This window comes from Ornithorhynchus anatinus, chromosome 7 (assembly GCF_004115215.2).
Source record: "Ornithorhynchus anatinus isolate Pmale09 chromosome 7, mOrnAna1.pri.v4, whole genome shotgun sequence".
NCBI classification, from domain to species: Eukaryota; Metazoa; Chordata; class Mammalia; order Monotremata; family Ornithorhynchidae; genus Ornithorhynchus; species Ornithorhynchus anatinus.
In genome coordinates this window covers 10,721,784-10,744,970 of record NC_041734.1, presented here as the reverse complement: position 1 = coordinate 10,744,970, position 23,187 = coordinate 10,721,784, and the positions used below count along the sequence as shown (strand labels likewise).

Here is a 23,187-nt window from a genome sequence, read left to right as displayed (position 1 = left end):
CCTTACAGCTGACGTAGAGGGTATGTGTGGGGGGATTGTCTTAGGGTGGTCCTTCAGAGGCCAGGACAGCTGGGAACCCGATGAGAATGGGGAGTTAGCCCAGACCTACAGCACACCCCAGGCATCTTTTGTCAATCTGGAGAAAGGCATAAGAAACCCTCCTAAGGATTTCACTGTAGTTAATAGTGATGGTATTTGTTAAGTTCTTACTATGTGTCAAGCACCATGCTAAACCCTGGAGGAGATGCAGGATAATCAGAGCAGATGCAGTCCCCATCCTTCAAGGGGCTCAAGGCCGAATAGGGAGAGAGAGAGAGGGAGGGAGGGAAGGAAAAAGGGAAGGAAGGAGGGAGAACAGGTGTTTTATTGTGTGGCTAACTCGACCTCGGCACATATGCCAAGGGGAGTCAATGAGAGAAAGCCCGACTGTTACCTGCACTTGCCAAATATTTGAGATTGAAGTATGTTTGACTTGGCCTTCGACCTTCTATCAACCTCTGTCCCTGACATGACTTTGAAGGTCACCAGATGGCTCCTGGGAATAGATGTCCAAGAAATCAAAATGCCCATTCACGATAATCTGCAATAACATTTTGACATTTTCCTGACCCACCTAACAGTAGCATTGTAAATCATGTAGTAAATCATTTCAGAGAATCATACAGAAGAACATTAAAAATCACTGGCGGCTCCACTATGCTGATGACTCCTGAAATTGTCTTTTAATGACAAAAGGGCAGTGTTTCCCTACCACCCAGTCATCTGACACACTCTGAGTGTGAATTTGGATTATGCTTAAACTGGATTTTCCCAGCACAGCCAGACTTAGAGATTGTTCACGCAGTGCAGTGAGACCTCGAATTCAGCATTGGTCTTCACGAGTGTCCAAGGGTGGGGGCTGAAGGTCCCCTTCTTGTGCCGAATCAAACGCTTACTCCGGACGACACTCTGAAGTAGCGGCTGCACGTCGGACCGCAGACAACTGTGGTGTGGATGGAATCGAAGTGAAGCGTCAGAAGAATACCTCATCATCTGTGCTTCAAGAGCAATTGATGAACCATGAGTCTTTTCTGGGCCCCTTCATTCTGAAACCCTGAGCCACGTCTAGAATTGCTCTTGAACTCAGGGTGGGTTGGGGGGAGCGTATCCACTTCCAGGCGGGAGAATTCCCTAAGTGTTTCTCTTCCCCCTCCCCCGGTTCTTCCGATTCAGACTGCCGTGGTTATCTGAGTTAACCCTAGATCGTTGGACTCCTCTCGTCCCGGGGGCCCGTCCGAAGACAGCTCCACGACTAGTCATACCGGCTTATTGACCCCATCCGCTTCCCTCAGATAGGAATGGTCCTGGACCGTGTTGCGGATCCTACTGGTGCTCTGCCGATCCATCCTCGACTTGAAGGGGAAGCAGAAGTCCCTGAAGCATCTCTTGAAGTTTTCGTCCAGGAAGGCGTAGAGGATGGGGTTGAGGCTGCTGTTGGTGTAGCCCAGGGCGATGCAGAAGTAATAGCTGGACAGGGCGGCGGGGCTGTGGGAGGTGCTCCCCAGGGCCTCCACCAACACAAAAATGTGGATGGGCGTCCAGCAGACGACGAAGACCGCCACCACCACCAGGACCAGCCGGGTGATCCGTCGCAGGTTGCGGTCTTTCTCGCGCGAGCCCGACAGCAGCCGCACGCTCTTCAAGCGCACTATCATCAGGGTGTAGCAGACGACGATGATCAGGACGGGGATCACAAACGCGAAGATGAAGACGCAGATTTTCATGAAGAGGTCCCACCAGGAATAGTGGGGGTCTGGAAACTGCAGAGAGCACTCAATAGTGTCCATGTCTGCAGGAGGGAACGACAAGAAAAGCAACAGGACGTTCGTCTTAGGGTTCTTCAAAAATGTGCCTATCATCCTACTGTGCGCTGAGCACCACGCTAAGTGCTTGGGGAAGTACAGCAGATTTGGTTCCGTGCTACCGGCCTCAAGATAGAAGCAGCATGGCCCAGGGGAAAGACCATGAGTCTGGGACTTGTGGAGGGACCTGGGTCCTAAGCCCGGCTCTCACTTGAACGCTCTGTGACTTTGGGCAAGTCACTTCACTTCTCCTTGCTTCAGTTCCCTCATTGGCAATAGGGATTCAATACCCGTTCTACCTCCTACTTAGACTGTGAGTCCATGTGGGACCTCAATATCTTGTATCAGTGGTTAACACTTAGTGTGGACTTAACAAATATCACCATTATTATTACTATTCTCAAGGAGCTCATAATCTAGTGATGGGAAACAGGCTGGTTTGAGTTGGGTGGGAACTTTAAGTATTAAATGGGAACCGTAAGCATTACTCCAAGGAAGAATGGCTCCGCCGAAATGATGTTCATTAAGTTAAATATATACGGTGCACTTCAAGATTCTCTTTCCCATTTAGATTCTTTTCTTTTTCATGCTACTCCATTTATCCTCTCCTCCCTAGGTTTGGGGGATTCTTCACTTAAATCACAGTCCCCCAATCACAAAATCTGAGCCCCGGAGAGTCTCTGATAATTCATTTCTATGCTTTACAGATATTAAAGAAGTCCATCCCTGGGTGTGGCAAATATCACAAGCTCATGCAATGTCCTGTTTAATAGGTTATCATTATTATTATGGTATTTGTTAAGTGCTTATCATGTGTCAAGCACTGTTGTCCTTTAAACTTGGTTCCCAGATGACAAAAGATTTGAAGACTTTTAGGGATGTCCATATATAGCATTAAGAAACAGAAACTGTGTATCCCATTCCATTTACCAGAGATGATCTCTTCGTATTTCAGTGGCCGCACTTTAGTTTTGGACTCAGAAGTGCACTACAGCCGTACAGACTCAATTATCAGTACTGACAGGTATTCACACACCTGTCTAGTGCATTTAAGCAGTCACACGATTGCCATAGAGAAAAGCAGCATCTATAATGGTCTGAGCAAATGCTCTGGCAACACAATTGAAATTCTGTTAAGGACCGGGTCCTTTTTAAAGCTGTATCTTTAGGTCTAGAGACGGAAAGCCCTCCAAAACCCAGTGGAGGAAATAAGCTTGCACCGGACGGGTTATGGACCAAGGCCATAGCCAAGCAGAGCCTGACTCGTTCAGACTGCTGTGATGCTGGGATCTTGGTTTTGGGTGACATCTAGGGAATAAGCAGCCAGAGGACTTCAGCCTCCCCCTCGGGGACTGTCTCTCTCATTTCCATTGTATGTTCCCAAACACCTGGCACAGTGCACCCAGAAAGTGCTTAATAAATACTAATCATTGAATACTAATGAATATATTCATGCTTTTATCGAGCCGTTCTGAAACTCGGAAGGCAAATCCCAGCTCACAAATCCCAGCCATTCCACGTCCATGGAATATCTTTAGCGTTTATTTATTTTCAAAAACCTTTCTAAGGATTCTCTTTTTTTGCTCTCCTCCAGTTTCAGATGTATCGAGTCCTTCGATCTCAACATAGTCATAATACCCATGTGAACTTTTTTTTTTTGTTTTTGTTGTCTGCCAGTCAGCTCAGAGAACAGTGTCTGCTGCTTTTGAAGCAAGATTATACACACAGAGTAAGAACGTCAGGTTCTTTCAAAGAGAAGGTGATAAATCATTTCTCTCATCCCAGGATACACTTGAGAAATGTCAACACTCAATATTACTTTCCTTTCCCTGAAATTCAGGAGTGTTATTATTTTAAAAGAAGCCTCCATCTAAAATGAGATGAAAACGACTCTACTCACCTTCTCTGACTTTGGTACCTCCAAGGACTATAGCAGATATCCCCACGGATGAAGATAACAGCCAGATACATATGTTGATAATCTTGGCCTTGACAGGGGTTCGGAAGTCCAGAGCCTTGACGGGGTGACACACGGCAATGTATCGGTCGACACTCATCATGGTCAGTGTGAATATGCTGGTAAACATGTTATAGTAGTCAATGGAAATAACTATTTTACACAGCACATCCCCAAATGGCCAAGAGTTCAGGAGGTATTCAGTGCTCTGGAAGGGCATGGTGGTAGTAACCAAAGCATCGGCCAATGCCAGATTGAATATATAAATGTTGGTGGCCGTCTTCATCTTTGTATATCTGTAGAGCAAGAAGAAAGCCCATGTTTACCATCGGCATGTGTGATGAATTTCAAAAATAACAGGCCCCACGACAAATTTCTGCCCTAGACTCAGGATTACTCACAAAAGAATACTTGAAGCTCTGGAGTCTAATGAATGCTGTGATTTATTCTAACATTGGTTGGTGTGTGAAAATTCCAAATACCCACTTGGAGCATTTTCTTTAACCCCTTAGGGCCCTCAGAGTCTGCTCTTATAAAGGGAAGAGCAACACTCAGCTTTTTCTGAGGATTCTTGAGAGAAATGACTCATTACTTTGTAAATTTGAAATGACATCCAACCATGAAATAGGAACAAATGTATTTGCTTCATTATCAACTCACCTGTTGCTGTCTGCATACTAGACTTTAAAGCCCTCATGTAACTGAGTCCTTATCCTAAAACATTCGGTTGAATTTCACCCTCCAAAGCCCAACTTAGAGCAAATCAATCAATTGTATTTATTGAGCCCCTACTGTGTGTAGTGCACTGTACCGGGAGAGGATCATATAACAGAGTTGAGAGGCATGTTTTCCGTCCACAATGAATTTACAGTCTAGAAGGTGGCAGTTAATAGATTAGTGAGCATTCTAACTTCCACCCCTCAAGACAGCACCTTGAGTTTTTCTTCATAAACCACTGCTTTCATCTCCCGAACCCGTGGATGGTCATCAATTCCAGAAGGAATTGCAGGATTACAACAAGGACTGGATATTGGTGGAGTCTAATCACTGGCATTCTTCCAAATTCTCCCTGCTATTATCCTTTGTCTTCTTCAGTGGTAAGCGGTCCTGTTCTTGTTTTTTGAGGCAAGTGGAGGATAAGATGAGGATTCTTTGGCTCCACTCATGTGTGTTTTGCCTTTCCTCTCCCTTGGCCTTTAATTTCAAGCTGCCACATCGAATCTGCCTTAGGATAGGGGAGAGGTGTTTTTTTGGCATTACCCATGTCACAGAGCAGAGAGTAAAATTCAAACCCCAGCCCTTCCCTCTTCCTTTCTGTACCTGATTTGCCTTAGGCCAGGCACTGATTTTCTCAGGGCTCAGCTGTCACCTGATAACCAGAGATTTTGGGTTAACTAGGAAATGCCTAAAAATACTTTGTCTACCCCTCAAGGGAGAGCATTATAACACTGCTTTCCACTGCATAATTAATCAGCTACCTCTGGAGACTTGGACCCCCAGCTTGAGGTCTTGAATACTTTTTGTGGGCCTCAAGGGGTTAGACCAAGAATAGGAGAATTTTTCATTCAATCAATCAATTAAATCAGTGGTATTTTATGGTACTGGTTAAGCAATCGCTATATGCCAGACACTGTACTAAGTGCTGGGGAAGATGCAAGTTAATCAGGTTGGACACAGTCCTTGTCTCACATAGGACTCACAGTCTTAATCCCCATTTTACAGATAAGGTAGCAGGCACAGAGAAGTTAAGTGACTTGTCCAAGGTCACACAGCAGCAAGTGGCAGAGCAGGTCCTTCTAACTTTCAGGCCCAATGCTCTATCCAGAAGGCCCATGCCGCTTCTCTTTTTGGTATTTGAGTGTTTACTGTGTGCAGAGAGCATTATATTATAAGCTTGGGAGAAAACAACACAATAAAATTCATAGTCATGATCTCTGCCCACAATGAATTTACGATCTAGTTTCGATTAAAAATGTCTTGCAAAGTGTTTAATTAGAGCTGAAATGTGGAGCCCAACAGAAAGGAAAATGGGCTGCCCTCTCAGTACAATAAAATCCCTGGCCACAAGGAGCTCCCAATCTAGTGGGAAACACATACACTAAAGTAAATTACAGGTAGGAGGAAGTAATACCTTCCAGAGCTTATTTCCTCTAGCTTCCCAATTCCTGAATATGTCCTTCTGCCTAATTACCCACCCCACCCTCTTCACTGAGGAGGTGAATCACACAGATTCCTTCACAGTCATTTGGAGGATTCACGCACCCTGGCCCCTCAGCTCCCATTCTATGAATTGTTCAGGGGTTTTCAAGTCCTCAGAAGTAGAGAGGAAAGGAAAGGAGAGGAGGAAGGCTTATGTCACCTAAGCTCTGCTGGGTGACCTTAGGCAAGTCCCTTAACTTCTGTGGACCTGTTTCCTCCTCTGTAAAAATGGGAATTAAAAACCTCTCCCCTCCCCGCCCCCCCCGGCCCCAGACAGAGAGTTAGGTGTGGGTCAGGAGCTGTGTCTGATCTGGTTATATCGTATCTACCCAGTGCTTAGCAGGTAGGAAGTGCTGAATAAATACCACAGATATTATGATTCTGTGCAGGTATAGTTCCCCTCGATCTCAGGGTGAAGATAGACAGCACCTTCTGTTACTTGGGGTATTTTCTGTGCTTGGCCCTACCTGCATTCCGCTGCTTGGTTTCAAGATCTTTCCCAAGCCTCTGTCCACTCATGCACAGTAATGTCCTAAGCACATTATCCCTACAAAATGAAATCCTGCAAATCTAACAGGGCTATCTACTGGATTCCTTAGGGAGCGTGTCTCATGGGAAGTCATGGTTCAGTCATTCAAGCAGAAAAGTACTGAGGTATTGACTGCTGTGGAGTAAAATCTCAGACTTTTCCTCCTCTGAAAATAATCCTCTATTAATTTGATGACAAATTTAATATTTGAAAGATTATTTCTCTTGAATGATCCAAATATTTAGATTTACTGTCAATTTAATAGCCCATATGGGACAGTGAGTGTTTTTAATCTGATTACCTTATATCTACCCCAGCATTTAGAACAGTGTTGGCACATAGACAATGCTTTATAAACACCATCATTATAATAATAATTATAGCCAAGGGAATTTTGAGTCATTTCAATAATGTAAAAACATATCCCCCGCCACCCCCCCCAAAAAAAAACCCAGCAGGTTTTTGCAAGGATGCCCAATCCCCCAAACCAACCAACAGCTAAGGATTTCTTCCAACTCCAAGATCTCTGAATTTTGAGTAGTTTTTTTAACTAGGAAACATATGTCTTTCCAACTCGTTTGAATGTTCACGAATGCCAAAATGCTCCGATTCGACATTGCTCTTTTCCAAGACCATTTGAATTCATTATTCAATTAGGAATTTAAAGGAAAAAACCCCTTAAATGATTCTGTTTTATCATCCCTCTAATTTTCTAGTCTTTTTAGCCGGAAATGACCTGGTTTGACGGCATGCCTCATGCACTAAATTCTCCTTTGACTTCCTTAACAAAACTGATACGACCCGTTCACCTCAAACTGATTCCCCCAGCATCTAAAGTTACTCCTTGCGAGCAAGTTGGACAGAGTTGGCTAGGTCTTTCAGACCACCATCAACCAGGCTGTTCGGGGCGCACTGTTCGGTGCATATGCACCAGAACTCTATGAATACACTATCAGAATGATTGCAGATGGAAGTGAGGCGTTCTGGGAGAGATGTGTCCACGGAGTCCCTATGGGTCGGAGACGATTCCACAGCTTAAGACAGGACGAGAGGCTGTAGGTCACTAAACAGTCCCCTATTGGATGGAGACGGGAACGTTCCGCCCAAAAATCCTTCTTTACTACCTTATTCATTAGCTATTGAGAGAATCGGACCCCCATTTAAGCTTCCGTTTTCCCCCAGTTTGCGGATGGTGGACCCATTAGTTAGGTCTGATTTCATAGTTCCTTTCTTGTAGTCTTCTAGAACCGTCCTCTGTTCTACAGCACTGCTCAAAGTTCATCTCAGGTACGTGAAGACTAGAGCTCTGAAAAATCGGGTGATCCGGTTCCCATTTCCAGTCTTGGTGCCCAAACTCACTGCACCTTTTGACTACCCAACAACATAAATTAATATTATTGGCTCCACTGAGATGAGTTATCGGTCACTAACAGTGCCACGAAGAGGTACTACACGAGAAGATGAGGAGGACTAATTAGTTAATCAATCAGTAATAGAGAAGTAGCATGGCTTAGTGGATACAGCATGGGCCTGGAAATCAGAAAGACCTGGGTTCTAATCCCAGCTCTGCCACCTGTCTGTTGCGTGACCTTGGAAAAGTCACTTAACTTCTCGTTGCCTCAGTCACGTCACCTGTAAAATGGGGACAAAAATTAAGACTATAAGTCCCACGTGGGACATGGACTGTTTACCACCTGATTACTCTGTATTCACCCCAGAACTTAGCACAGTGCCTGGCACATAGTAAGAGCTTAACAAATACCATTAAAAATATTTATTGAGCACTTACTGCATTTAGAGCACTCTTCGAAGTGCTTGGGAAAATGCAATAGATTTCATAGACAGGATCCCTGCCCTCTGGGAGTTTACAATCTGCTTTGAGCTCCTTGGAGAAAAATGTTGGGCCACGAGAAAGGTTATTATGGACCCTGATGACGATGAAAAATTATTCTGCTTCTGGGTATTTCTTTCAGCCACCCACTTGCACCAAAAATGTTAGGGTGGAAGACAGGCACAGGGAGAGAGAAGCACAATGATGTGTCCATTATTTTGCAAGAGCTGCAAGGGCCACAAGTATTAATCCCCATTAATTAATCCCTCACGACCTTAACTCCCATTTTACAGATGAGGAAACTGAAGCCCAGAGAAGTGAAATGACTTGACCAAGGTCACGTAGCAGACAGGTGGTGGAGCCAGGATTAGATCCCAGGTCTTTCTGATTCCCAGGCTCGGGCTCTATCCAACTAGACCACACTGCTTTCCACTAAATTACATAAATGAAATTTGTGGTGGAAATATAGATTCATTTCCTTGTAATATCTCCTGGTTGAGTATGTTTGTATGTTGAGTATGGGCCACGTCCTCCCGCGGTCCTGGAATGCCCTCCCTCCTCACCTCCGCCAAACTAATTCTCTTCCCCTCTTCAAAACCCTACTTAAAGCTCACCTCCTCCAAGAGGCCTTCCCAGACCGAGCTCCCCTTTTCCCTCTGCTCCTTCTGCTCCCCCTCTACCCCCCCACCTCTCCTCAGCTAAGCCTTCTTTTCCCCCCTTTCCCTCTGCTCCTCCCCCTTTTCCTTCCCATCTCCTCAGCACTGTACTTGTCCACTCAACTGTATATATTTTCATTACCTTATTTATTTTGTTAGTGAGATGTACATCACCTTGATTCTATTTATTTGCTATAGTTTTAATGAGATGTTCATCCCCTTGATTCTATTTACTGCCATTGTTCTCGCCTGTCCGTCTCCCCCGATTAAACCGTAAGCCGGTCAAAGGGCAGGGACTGTCTCTATCTGTTACCCATTTGTACATTCCAAGCACTTAGTACAGTGCTCTGCACATAGTAAGTGCTCAATAAATATTATTGAATGAATGAATGTTTTTGTAATCAAAATTTCCTCTACCAAAGTTAGCAGTCTAATTGTATCTTAAACTACCTTTATTTCCATTTCCCTGCTCTTCTGCTTCAAGGAGTCTAACGGGAAATTTATTGCAAAACATGTTAATTGGATGATTCTTAAATTTATCTCCCCTTACTATAGTCCTTTCTTACACACTTCTAAAAGAACTGCCATATTTCATAAGAGAGTCTGAGAATCCTGGAGTTTTCAGTGTGTTGCTACAATTAAACAACTCCCAGTCGCTGGTGGAACGGGTTTAGAAAAGATACAGCTGAAGGATAAATTGACCGTTTGTGACCAGGGCAAGTATAATCAAAAAAACAAAACCGTGTTTTGCTGAAATAATAGCACTTTTCACCTTGACTGAAAAGTAGGTAGCTGCTATATTTTTCCAAGAGAAAGCATGTGCTGCTGAACTGTAAATAGTCTTCAAAAAGATCGTTAGAAATTGGCACCTTGCCTTAAACCAAATTCATGTTCTTATCCTCCTGGAGAGATGATTTTCCCCGGGACCCTCAAAGAAAGTGATTCCCTGAGTTGTATTTCTAGAACCTCAAGCCTCTCCCTGGAAGTCAACGTCTCAGTGAGGACCGCAGGAGCCAAGTGTAATGTCGAGAAACCAAAACCTGGACGACCTTGGGAACTAGAAAAATATTCAAGAAATATGCAATATTCTGTTCACTGTGGAAAAGGAAAACATCAAAAATTCAGCAGAAGAAAGGACAAGCACTGTCTAGGGTTGAAAGCGCCCCCAGGAAATCGAAGAAACCTCAATTCCTGTTAAAAATACCCTCATCAACGGGACATTCAGGGCTGACTGACGGAAGCAGTTTCACACTGCAGTCAAATAACATTCCTTCCCCCCTGCCGTGTAGAAGGTGGACTCTGAGTATTAGCGAGGCTTACGGGGATTTTGCCATCCCTAAAAAAGAATCTGGGATGAATGGTGAACTCCAGAAGGTGAAATTCTAATCTAGCGGTTCATAAGGAAACCTGTATTGTTTCCAGCCTTTACAGGGGATTTGAGACGATACCCTCGAGAACCACCCCCTCCCCCGACCCAAAAAACAAACACACAACCCCACCAAGACCCTGGGAGCAGCAGAGAGTGGCTTAGCAGCAAGAGCACCGATCTGGGAGTCGGAGGACGTGGGTTCTAATCCCGGCTCTGCCATTCGTCTGCCGTGGGACCTTGGGCAAACCATTTCACTTCTCTGTGCCTCAGTGACCTCATCTGTAAAGATGGGGATTAAGACCGCGAGCCCCACGTGGGACAACCTCGTATCCACTCCAGTGCTTAGAACAGTGCTTGGCACATAGTAAGTGCTTAACAAATGCCATCATCATTATTATTATTGCCCCAGCGCTTAGAACAGGGCTTGTTGGCACACAGTAGGTGCTTAACAAATGCCATCATTAGTGTTATTACCCCAGGGCTTAGAACAGTGCCGGGCACACAGTAAGCGCTCAACCGGATGCCATCATTATTAGTAATAATAATGTTGGTATTTGTTAAGCGCTTACTATGTGCAGAGCACTGTTCTAAGCGTCTTGATTCTATTTAGTTGCCGTTGTTTTTATGAGATGTTCTTCCCTTTGACTCTATTTATCGCCATTGTTCTCGTCTGTCCGTCTCCCCCGATTAGACCGTAAGCCCGTCAAACGGCAGGGACTTTCTCGATCTGTTGCCGACTTGTTCATTCCAAGCGCTTAGTACAGTGCTCTGCACATAGTAAGCGCTCAATAAATACTATTGAATGAATGAATACAGGGTCATCAGGTTGTCCCACGTGAGGCTCACAGTTAATCCCCATTTTACAGATGAGGTAACTGAGGCACAGAGAAGTGAAGTGACTTGCCCACAGTCACCCAGCCGAGAAGCGGCATTACCCCCAGTGCTTAGGACGGGGCTTGTTGGCACATAGTAGGCGTTTAACAAATGCCATCCTTATCATTATTACCCCAGCGCTCAGAACGGGGCTCGTCGGCATATAGTAGGCGCTCAACCCATGCCATCATTAGTATCATCACTCCAGCGCTTAGAACGGTGGTTGTCGGTCCACAGCAGGCGCTTAACAAACGCCATCCTTATATTATCGCCCCAGCGCTCAGAATAGCGCCGGGCACGTAGTAAGCGCTCAACAAATACCATCATCATTATCATCACCCCAGCGCTTAGAACAGCGCCGGGCACAGAGTAAGCGCTCAACAAATGTCATCCTCATCATCAGCACCCCAGCGCTTAGAACGGGGCTCGTCGGCACACAGTAGGCGCTTCACAAACGCCATCCTCATCGTCATCACCTCGGCGCTCGGGACAGTGCCGGGCACCCGGTAGGCGCTCCACCGACGCCATCATCGGTATCATCACTCCAGCGCTTAGAACGGCGGCCGTCGGTACACGGTAGGCGCTTAGACGCCATCCTATCGGCCCGGCGCTGAGAAGGGGGCTCGTTGGCACATAGCAGGCGCTCAACAAACGCCATCATCGGTATCATCACTCCAGCGCTTAGAACGGTGGTCGTCGGGACACGGTAGGCGCTTAACAAACGCCATCCTTATCATCATCGTCCCAGCCCTTAGGACAGTCATGAGCACATAGCAGGCGCTCAACAGACGCCATCGTCGGTATCATCACTCCAGCGCTTAGAACGGCGGTCGCCGGCACACGGTAGGCGCTTCCCGAATGCCATCCTTATCGTCACCACCCCAGCGCTTAGGACAGTGCCGGGCACACGGTAGGCGCCCAACAAAAACGCCGTCATCGGTAGCGTCCCTCCAGCGCTTAGATGCCATCCTATTATCACCCCGGCGCTGAGAAGGGGGCCTGTCGGCACCTATGAGGCGTTCAGCAAGTAGCATCATCGTCGGTCTTGGTACGGGATGAAGCGGCTATCGTAGGATGGAGTGGACGGGGGGGTGGGGAGGGATGGTTGGGGTTTTTTTTTTTCCTTTTTCCACCCACCCCGTCCCCCCTGCCCCCGGCCGGTGGGGGTTCGGTACCTGACGATGACGAACATGACGAGGGCGTTGCCCAGCAGGCCGACGACGAAGACGGCCGAGTAGACGGCGGTGATGACGATGGGGACGATGGCCGGGGACACGTGCGTCCCGTTGGGCGGGGAGGCTCCGGGCCCCCGGGCCCAGTCCCAGGGCCCGGCGGCCCCCGGCGTGGGAGCGGGGCTGGCCTCCGCCCGCTCCTCCTCGCGGAAGATCTGCACCGGCCACTCCATGGGGCCCCGGACCTGCGACGGCCCGCCGGCACCGAGGGAGGGAGGGAGGGAGGGAGGGAGGGGGAGAAGCCGACGGGACTGAGGACCCCCCACCCACCCACACCCTCCCGCCCCGCTGCCCGCCCCCCACCCCCACCCCCCCAGGGGGAACGACGGGCCGGGCACCAGGACCGGCCGCCGCCGATGGGCCACGGGGGATGGGGAAGAGGGATGGGGACGAGGGACGAGAGAGAGGGACGGAGAAGAGGGACGGGAAAGAGGGACGGGAAAGAGGGACGGAGAAGAGGGATGAGAGAAGAGGGATGGGAAAGAGGGATGGAAACGAGGGATGGAGAAGAGGGACGGAGAAGAGGGACGGAGAAGAGGGACGGAGAAGAGGGATGGAGAAGAGGGATGGAGAAGAGGGATGAGAGAAGAGGGATGGAGAAGAGGGATGGGAAAGAGGGATGGAAACGAGGGACGGAGAAGAGGGACGGAGAAGAGGGATGGAGAAGAGGGATGGAGAAGAGGGATGAGAGAAGAGGGATGAGAGAAGAGGGATGGAGAAGAAGGATGGAGAAGAGGGATGAGAGAAGAGGGATGGAGAAGAGGGATGGAGAAGAGGGATGAGAGAAGAGGGATGGAGAAGAAGGATGGAGAAGAGGGATGAGAGAAGAGGGATGGAGAAGAGGGATGGAGAAGAGGGATGAGAGAAGAGGGATGGAGAAGAGGGACGGGAAAGAGGGATGGAGAAGAGGGACGGAGAAGAGGGATGGAGAAAAGGGATGGGGAAGAGCGATGAGAGAGAGGGATGAGAAGGAGGGCTGGGGACGAGGGATGGGAAAGAGCGATGGGAACGAGGGATGCGGCCGAGGGTCTAGTAGCGGTGGAGACACCGTTCGAGTCCCAGGCAGCTCCTCGGCTCTTCCGATTTAGGGTCCAAATGGGGTGAGCCGCTCTCTTTCTAGCTCCTCGCCCTCCCCCTCCTCCCCCCACCAACACACACACACACACACACACGCACGCACACACACGCCGAGACACCCCCGCCGACACAGGCCCCTCCCGAGACCGCAGCCCAGACAACCCCACAGACGGTCCCATGCACCCCCGCCCCCCCAACACCCCCACACAGGCCACCAGACACCAGGTCGGCCGGCCAGACGGGCACACCCCTCCCCCCCGCCCCCGTCCCGCAGACCCCCGAGGGCACACGGGCAGACGGGGACACACACACACGGCGGCACACACCACAGGCACCACCCCCCCCCCCCCCAAACCCAGAGGCCCCCCCCCAGGCGGTCCGCCTCTTCCCGAGCACTTTCCAGACTGCGGGAGATTGGGGGAGGGGGCGTGGGGAGGAGGAGGATTTGTCCCCGAAGGGCAGTGTCCCCTCCCCGCTTCCCAGAAAGTTCCCGGAAAGATCGAGCCCCAGGTGGGGACGGACGGTCCTTCCCGCCCCGAACCCCGCAGGCCCTCACCTCGATGGCCGGCGAGGAGACTTGCGGGGCCGTGCGGGCCCCTAGCTCTCTGAGCTCCGGACCGTCTTCCCCGCTCTGCCCTCCTCCTCCTCCATCCTCCCTCCCTCCTCCTCCCTCCTCCTCTATCCAGCGCACGCAGCTCTACAGCCCGCGGGCAGCCGCCCCTCTCTTGGTGGTCAAACTCAGGGCCGAGTAGCCCAAGGGGGAAGGGCCACCCGCCAGCGAAGGGATGCCTGCCCGGACACGCTTGGGCCGGTCCTTGAGCCGGGCCCCCCGGGCCCCGGGCTTTCCAAACGCCGGTGCTGAACCGGGCAGACCACATTCATTCATTTTCATTCATTCAATCGCACTTATCGAGCGCTTACTATGTGCAGAGCACCGTACTGTGCGCTTGGAATGGACCGGCTTCTGAGTACGGACTACTGATCTTTTGACCAGATACCTCGATGCCACCCGCAATCCGGGGGTGAGATCGCCCACCTAGGTCGCTGAGGGATGCGTATTATGCTCCTGCAAGACTTCCCCAGACTCATGCGCAAGCCCTCAGAATCTAAGAACCCCCCTCATTTGGCAGCTATTTTCTAAAAAATAATCGAGACGTCGCTCACCCGTGGCGGGAGCTAAAGGAAGCGTCCTTCTTGAAATCGGACAAGCGAGGAGGTGAAATTTCAGGATGCGGGGGGTCCGGGGGTGGGGGGCGTGTTGGGCAAAGAGAGAGCTGATGGGCATGATATTTACCTGACTTCATGGAGGAGACAGATATAGCTTATTCGAAGCGGGGAGAAAAGTCACTCTTTTGTTTCAGTTCACAAGTTTCTGTGCCGGCATTTTATCCTTCGGGTTCTGGAAACAACCCACCTCCCTTCGGACAGAAAATGAGAACGCGCTTTATAATAATGATCATACCGGTTGTGGTATCTGTTAAGCTAATATGTGCCAGGCACCGTGTCAGATGCAAGATGATCAGGTTGGACACCGCCCCGGAGGGCAAGTAGAACTAAAAGGATGACTTACTCTAAATGTTGCCCACCTGTAATTCGTTTCGGCACCTGGCTCTCCTGCAAGATTCTAAGCTCCTCAAAGGCCGGGCTCACGTCAACTAATTCTATTGTACTCTCCCAGGGGTTCAGCACGGCGCTCTTCACATAGGAGATCTTCAATAAATGTTACCGGTTGATCGATACCCGAGGACCCATCGAGGGATACGTCTGAGCTTGAGAAAGATCGTAGAGAAACCCGGGGGTTAGACCAAATGATCGTATGCGGGACTCCTCCCAATTCAACAGTTCCATGCACAGTGCTCCCTAAAAGAGCCTGAAGAGCGAAGGTGTTATCACGATCATCGTCATAACCCCCTCGAGTTATTCATTATGCTCACGGTAGTGCGCGGTGAACCGAGCACTGGTGAAATACAGCAAAACTTTCGAAATCCAATTTTTGCCCTAGAGACTCAGTCTAGAGAGGAAACACCATTTATAGTAAAGGTCCAACTCTGATAACATAATGAACGAGCCCGTGATAATTCAGTAACAACTGTAAAGCTTCTAAAGCAAAACTTTAGCAAACTGACTTGCCAGGTCTGCAAGAATGTATGTTTCCCCCACATTGAGTTGACATCTAGAAGACTCTTAGCCCGGGGGGTGGGGGTGCGGGGGCATCAAAGATCCAAGATCACTCCAAAGGCCTATCTCTCAACCAGGAGGAAGGCCCTTTCCAGACGGGCAAGTCACTTAACTACTCTGCATCTTAGTTTCCTCATCTTTAAATGGGGATAAGATACCTGCTCTCACTCCCTTCTTCAACAGAGGGCAGAATGCAAAACCATCAGAGGAGCAGTAGCTCTGCCCTGGTCACTGAAAACCTGTCTCCTTTTGATGATGATGGTGATGGTATTTGTTAAGTTTTACAATGTGGCGAGCACTGTGAGCCAATCCAGCCTCGCTGGCATCAGGATGCGCACAGAAATACCACAGGCAGGTCAAAAACTAGGGCAGGAAGAAGAGGAAGGGAAAGGCCACTATTTAAATAAATCCAGAAGACCTAGGATCTGAATTACCCAGACCGACCCAGATGGTCCTAATGACAAGCCCAATGGCCTCGTTGGAATTTCCTTCCCAGTCTCCACATGGTTCCCAGTGTACAGTCTGTACAGTTCTGATCGGGAGATCTCAAAGCGGGGAACACTTTCCCAATGAAACTGGGCGTGCCTGCCTCCAGAAACCAATTCTGACCCCGGAGGGCTCAACAGGTCTTGGTTTCCTCCACTTGAATTCAGCTCTTCCTGGGATCAGCTGTGAGTGCTGATGAGGGACTGGACTGTGCGAGGAACTGCTCTGTGGTTTTAGGAGAGAAATGAGGAAGCTAAATGAGGACAGTCAGTGTGTTTCTGTGCATGCCTCCACATGGCTCTCCCCACTCCCTTTTTCTGGGAGTGATTAGGATGAGATGAAACCTAAATGGGAGGGGCATCTAACAAGCTTTTAGGTGGATCTTGTTGCTAAGGGAAACAGGCAGTTCTCACATAAAAGATGCCAATATGGAGTCTGGCTCTCGACCAACATATTTTTATCATTGGATTGAATCAAAGTTTATGAAGACAAATACCATTTAAAAGTGACATAATATAGGCTGTCTACATCTCGTACCTTTTAAGTAATCCTATTCTCAACAGTCATACCTATATACATATATATACTGGGAGAGTCCTTTCACTTCTGTGGACCTTAGTTCTTTCATCTGTAAAATGGAGATTTAGACTGTGAGTCCCACTTGGGACAGGGACTATATCGAAACCTATTGGCTTGTATCCACTCCAGCATTTAGTACAGTGCCTGGCACATAGTAAGCGCTTAACAAATACCAGAGTTGTTATTATTACTATTATATTCCCTCCTTGATGATACAGCCTTCTCCAAAGAAACAAAGCCAATGCTATGATACAGTAAAGACTGGGACAGATGAGACCTGAGCGTAATCCAGAGAGAGGAAAATCCACAGAACCAGAGAGACGGGTTCAGTCAGGGTGACAAGAAGGCCAGACCCATCATGTGGGTAGGTGGTGAGGGTTCTGCCAGGGAGGGAAAATGGACAAGAGGCAGCACAGATCGATAGAAGGAATGGGGGACTTGGTGGTCAGAGGGAGCACCCGGGGGGTTAGACTCCGGATCTAATCCCCATTCTGCCACTGGGCAAGTCACTTAATCGCTCTGTGCCTTAGTTTCCTCATCTATTAAATGGGGATAAGATACCTGCTCTCACTCCCTTCTTCAATCTTTGGATTTATGGAGCCCTTACTGTGTACAGAGCACTGTACTTAGATCTTGAGCAAGTACGATACAACAAAATTTCATAGATGTGATCTCTGCCCAGAGGAGTTCACAATCTTCAGGGGGAGACAGATTGAGATTCTCAGTTTGAAACTCCCATGTAGGGCAGGGACTGGGTATGATCTAATTATCTCGAACCCACCCCATCATCTAGCACAGAGCTCAGCATTTGTAAGCACCCAATAAATATCAACAATAAGAGAATCGGCCTGACTTAGCAAATGAAAATACAGGACTGGGAATCAGGAGATGTAGGTTCCAAACCCAACTCTGCCACTGATCTGCTGGGTGACTTTGAGCAAGTCACTTTATCACTTTACTTCTCTGTGCCAGTTTCCTCCTCTGGAAAATGGGGATTAAATCCTCCTCTTTCCGACTTAAGATTGTGAGCCTCATGAAGGGCAAAGACTGTCTGATCCGATTGTATTGTATCTACTACCCTGGCATGTAGTACGTTGCTTGGCACACAGTATTTAACAAATACCATCAATGTTAATGAGTACCATAATTATTAAGGGGATGCCGACATGGGGGCCTAGAGCAGGGCAAGGGAGAGTCACCGGGCAAAGGAGATAGGTAGAAAAATGACCCTCTAAAAGTCTGGATAAATTCAAGCGAGCAGGGCTTAAATAAATAAAAATGAGCTGTACAGTAGTTACAGTGCATATTCCGCTTTCATAGCTGGAGATCACCTTCCTATGCTTTTTATTAGTTATTTTTACCAAAAAAGGCATGATGTAGGTGACTTTTGGTGTTCCTCATTAAGAGCTGAGGAAACCAACCTGGACGAGTAAACCACATATACTACCCCATGTCATCGGAAACAGCAAATTAGGAACAGAGTTGGAGGTAAAGGAAATAGCATAGAATCAAAAACCTATTTCCTAAACCAATATCCCATAGCTCCGTAATTATCTGGGTGAGCAAGTTTGAAATACTGAGATTTTCCTCCAAAGGATTTGTGTTCCGACTGAATTTTGCAATGCGCTTCAGTGCACTGTGTCTTACCTTGGATTGCTGCGTTCTCTCGTGTTGTCTTGGAAATCTGGGAAGTTAAGCTCCCTTCCTGGAACAAGTGATTAGTGCCATAAAGCACTGCCCTTCCAGGACACCGTGGAATGCTGGTTTGCTCTCTTCATTCCTCCCTGGAACCAGTATTTTTCCACCGAAAAAGCGAGCCTGGAGACGGAAATCCTTGCAGAGAACAATCAGTAAAACGGGTGTGGTGATGAAATATTTTCTCCCTCCTTTGGATAATTAAATGCCAAGCTGTTTAGCACTGAAACCGGTCAGAGTCCATAAGCTCTTCAGTGGCTGGGAGTATCTCAGAGCTGCAAGGAAGGGCAGTTTAGGTGGGTTTCTCTTCTGGCCTTCAGACACTCCTGGCGGATGTTTGTCAAATGGTTCCAAGAACCCCCACAATGGGACCGGTTCTATAACCCAATCCAGCCCAAATTGTCTCGGGTACCCAATCCATCCCTACAATTTAAGCGTCCTCACACCAAACAAGTGCTGGGCCAACAAGATAAACCTGGCCTCCACAGGGCTCAAGGCCTCTACCACCCGGTTAGAACTATGTTCCTAAGGGAGGCAGTGGGGACTATTGAAAAGAGCAAAAGGTAATCTGGGAGTCAACCATAATTATTATTGAATACTATAATTATTAAGGGGATGCCATCAATGGAAAGCAGGCAGGATTAATCAGAGAACGTCTCCTGAAGGAGGTGGTAGCCTGTTAGAAGAGACACAGTTGACCAAGTCATGACCGAGTGGGTGGGTGTTTGTGTGTGTGGGATTCCATGCGTGACAAATGGCTGGGAAGCAAGAAAGTTAAAGGTAGGGTGTTATTAAGGAAAAGCAAAGAGCACAAACTGGGGTGTAACAGGAGAAGAGAGCAGATGGGGAGGAGGGAGCCATCAGAGGGAGAGTTTGGTTTTAAAAAAACAGAACAGGACATCAATATGGTTATATAAACTGTCAAAAGAGGATCTAGGGAATTCAAAGCCTATTTTGAAATAAAGACCACTAGCTCAAGAACAATAAAAGCAGGGCAAGCACCAAGCATGTCAGTTTCAGGTGTTAAAGCTATAAAATGTTTAGCTGTTGGCCTTCTTTTCCAGTGAAATAAAATGTGTGTTTAAATAAATATGAACAGCAGAGGGGGTGAGAGCTGCAAAATATTTCTTATTGCATCTATAACTGACAGTAGCAGAGAAGATAGGAAATAAATGTGGATAGAAAAGTACTTCCATATGAACGTTCTATGATGAGAGCCTGGATTTATTTCCAGATAATTCCTCCGCTCAAAAATCTACCTGTTATAATATACTGCATCTGTCTGGCAATAAGACAGCCTTCCAGTTGGCAGGGCGCTGCACAGGTTAACTGAGAGTAAGTTAAAGCAGGAAGATCATCATATGTTCACTTGGCATCAGTGTGCCAGATCATCAGGCAAAATCGAATTAATATATTTTCTCATAATGAGATTAATGATTAGTCCAGCAGTGATTTGGCAAGTGCGTGAATATTTTGTACAATTTGTAAATTTGCCCTAAGACAGACTCTCGTTTAGACAAATGAAGCAAGAAAGCGGGAGACAGCAATCAATCGGGAAGTCATTTGAAGCCTAGCCGTATGCTGAATTTGGATCTGCTGGAGATAAGCATATGAAGAAGAGATTAATGGGAGTGTGTCAATGTGAGACGGCGATGTCCATAATAGGACGGAGAGGGGCAGATGGTCATATTGCACAGCTGAAGACACAACACAGTTGACTGAAAATAAGGGACATAAGAAGACAGTGAAAAGAAAATCATCACCATCCTAAGCCATTCAAAAGTATCTGCCCCTATTGGGGAAAATAACCAGTTGCCTGAGTATTCACGTATACTCCTCCGTATATTTTTATGGAATCAGTCATCACTGTGCAGAGCACCGTTTTAAGCACTTGGGAGCGTGGTAGAAACATTCTTTACCCATGACGAATGTGCCTTGCACTGTCATATGAAGTTACCTACAGCTTTTCTGGATGAATCATGTGAGGAGAATGGATAGTAAGATATCCCGGCAGCTACCGTATGGTGAGCTGAAAAGGCAAACGCACGTGCAGAGGGCAAAAGGACAGATTAGACAATTTAAAGATAAAATGAAGCACAGTCTCAAGCAACGTGAAAAGACTGGGTGGTTGGGAGACCAGGGCGGTGGACAGAGTGGAGCGTGGCCTAGTGGATAGAACATGGGACTGGGATTCTGAAGGACCTGGGTTCTAATCCCGACTCCACCATTTGTCATTTGCCTCAGGCAAATCACTTAACTTCTCTGTGTCTCAGTTACCTCGTCTGTAAAATGGGGATAAAGACCCATAAAATGGGGATAAAGCCCCATGTGAGACAGGGACTGTATTCAAACTGATTACCTTGTATCTACCCCAGCGCTTAGAACGGTGCTTGACTCATAGTAAAGGCTTAACAAATACCATCACCATCATCACCACCATCATAAAGAGAAGAGCCATGCTTTCTGTAAAGACCTGGCTTCCAAAAGGTGGGATTGATCTTAAAATTATAACTATAAATTCCTTCTTTATTCATGTTAATGTTTGTCTTCCCCTCTAGACTGCAAACTCATTATGAACAGAGAATGTCTCGAACCATAAATGTGAACAAGCTGAACATACCAGTGAAGAATTAAGAATTTCTTTTGTACTGGAGTTCATAACTGTTGTCCTTTGTCTTGCCTTGCCACCTACACTGAGAGTTGTTGGCTCTTGGACATGTGACTACTGTATGACAGATGCTCCTCGCTAGGTTTTAACACCAAGGAATGGAACACTTAAGGTCCCGTAAGCCACCGATTACCTTCTCGAGATCTGTGTTTCTAAGTAGTAAACTCAAACATCAGATCTCGATCGATCGATCGGTGGTATCCATTAAGCACTGACTGTGTGCTGAGCATTGTACTAAGCACTTGGGTGAGTATTAGCAGCCACAATCCCTGCCCTCAAGGACTTTATTTTCTTTCAGCTTTTTCTAAGAGCTCTTTGGGGACTTGGGTCCTCTTGAGGAGAGAATAACTTTGCTTCAATTTTCCTCCTACATCTTCTAGTTTGCTATTTCCAGGCTGGTTTCTCCTGGCCCTTTGGCATTATCTTGGCAGCACTCAGCCGTGTTGGAAACACTTGCCAATATAATATGATTGATAAATTTAATTGGTAATCTATTTATCTCTTCTTCCAGGTCACTAATACATTAATAAAGACAGTCATGAAACTGGGCCTCCCACTGATCCCTGCAGAGCCTTTTATTTTTGGAATTTAACAGCATCTGCCTCCTTCAGAAACTAAATGTTTTGGTATTCTTGAATATGACTTTCTTTTTTTGGTTTGGGTGCATGACTAACTGCATCCAAATAATAAATTTCAGAACAGATGGAAATGTAACAGGCAAAGAGAAGCAGAGAGTTGAGTTTTGATTGATAAAGGCAGGCTATACAGATAACTCATATTAAAAATAAACCCAAAAGCCAATTTTTTGCCACAAGTAGATTCTTTTCCATGGATTACCGAGATAATTGCCTCAATTTCTTTTTGCCTGTAAATAATAGTAGTGATGCCGTTTGTTAAGCACTTGCTGTGTGCAAAGCACTGTTCTAAGCACTGGGGGGATACAAAGTGATCAGGTTGTCCCACTTGGGGCTCACAGACTTAATCTCCATTTTACAGATGAGGGAACTGAGGCCCAAAGAAGTGAAGTGACTTGCCCAAAGCCACACAGCTGACAAGTGGCGGAGCTGGGATTAGAACTCATGACCTCTGACTCCCAAGCCTGGGCTCTTTCTACTGAGCCACGCTGCTTCCCTAATAATAATAGTAATAATTATGTTGGTATCTGTTAAGCGCTTACTATGTGCCAAGCACTGTTCTAAGCGCTGGGGTAGATACAAGGTAATCAGGTTGAGAAACGGCCTAGCTCAGTGGAAATAGCCTGGGCTTGGGAGTCAGAGGTCATGGGTTCCAATACCGCCTCTGCCACTTGTCAGCTGGGTGACTGTGGGCAAGTCACTTCACTTCTCTGTGCCTCAGTGACCTCATCTGTAAAATGGGGATGAAGAATGTGAGCCTCAGGTGGGACAACCTGATTACCCTGTATCTACCACAGCACTTAGAACAGTGCTCTGCACATAGTAAACGCTTAACAAATACCAACATCATCATCATCAGCTTGTCCCAGGTGTGGCTCACAGTCTTAATCCCCATTTTACAGATGAGGTAATTGAGGCCCAGAGAAGTGAAGCGACTTGGCCAAGGTCACACAGGTGACAAGTGGCAGAGCCGGCATTAGAACCCACAACCTCTGACTCCCAAGCCCGGGCTCTTTCCCCTGAGCCATGCTGCACACGAGTCATGACATGCACTCTGTATTTAGTAGTGTTCACGGCACATTCTTTGGGGAATTTTCTATTCATGTGAAAGTTATACATTTTATGAATCATGGACTATCTAGATAGAATCTGAAAATCTGAAGTTTGGGACTGCTGTGAATGCTGGGGACATTTGCTTAAGAAGAGTGCACCAGGGAACCTGTTGATTTCATGGTTTGGAGATATCAGAGATTTTTCACACCTAAATTCATAAACTTTCTAAAAGCCTACAAAATGAGTGTTACATTACCAATAATAGCAACTACGGTATTTAAGTGAGCATTATATGCCAAGTGCTTGGATAGGGGCAACATAATCATATT

At 47.2% G+C, this 23,187-nt stretch overlaps 1 protein-coding gene across 2 annotated transcripts; it reads right to left on the bottom strand.

The window, feature by feature from the left end:
* Positions 1-293: 293 nt before the first annotated feature.
* On the bottom strand, positions 294-18,840 carry OPRK1 (opioid receptor kappa 1). Of its 2 annotated transcripts, XM_029068231.2 has the most exons (6): positions 18,455-18,840; positions 15,151-15,333; positions 14,859-14,982; positions 12,431-12,672; positions 3,742-4,094; positions 294-1,828 (listed from the first exon to the last, which is right to left on the bottom strand). In XM_029068231.2, the coding sequence occupies exons 4-6, from the start codon at positions 12,658-12,660 to the stop codon at positions 1,296-1,298; spliced, it is 1,116 nt and encodes a 371-aa protein (XP_028924064.1). In that variant the 5' UTR covers positions 12,661-12,672; positions 14,859-14,982; positions 15,151-15,333; positions 18,455-18,840; the 3' UTR covers positions 294-1,295. The 2 variants fall into 2 exon arrangements, with proteins under 2 accessions (XP_028924064.1, XP_028924065.1); XM_029068232.2 differs by lacking the exons at positions 12,431-12,672; positions 14,859-14,982; positions 15,151-15,333; positions 18,455-18,840 and adding an exon at positions 11,732-11,903.
* Positions 18,841-23,187: the final 4,347 nt, after the last annotated feature.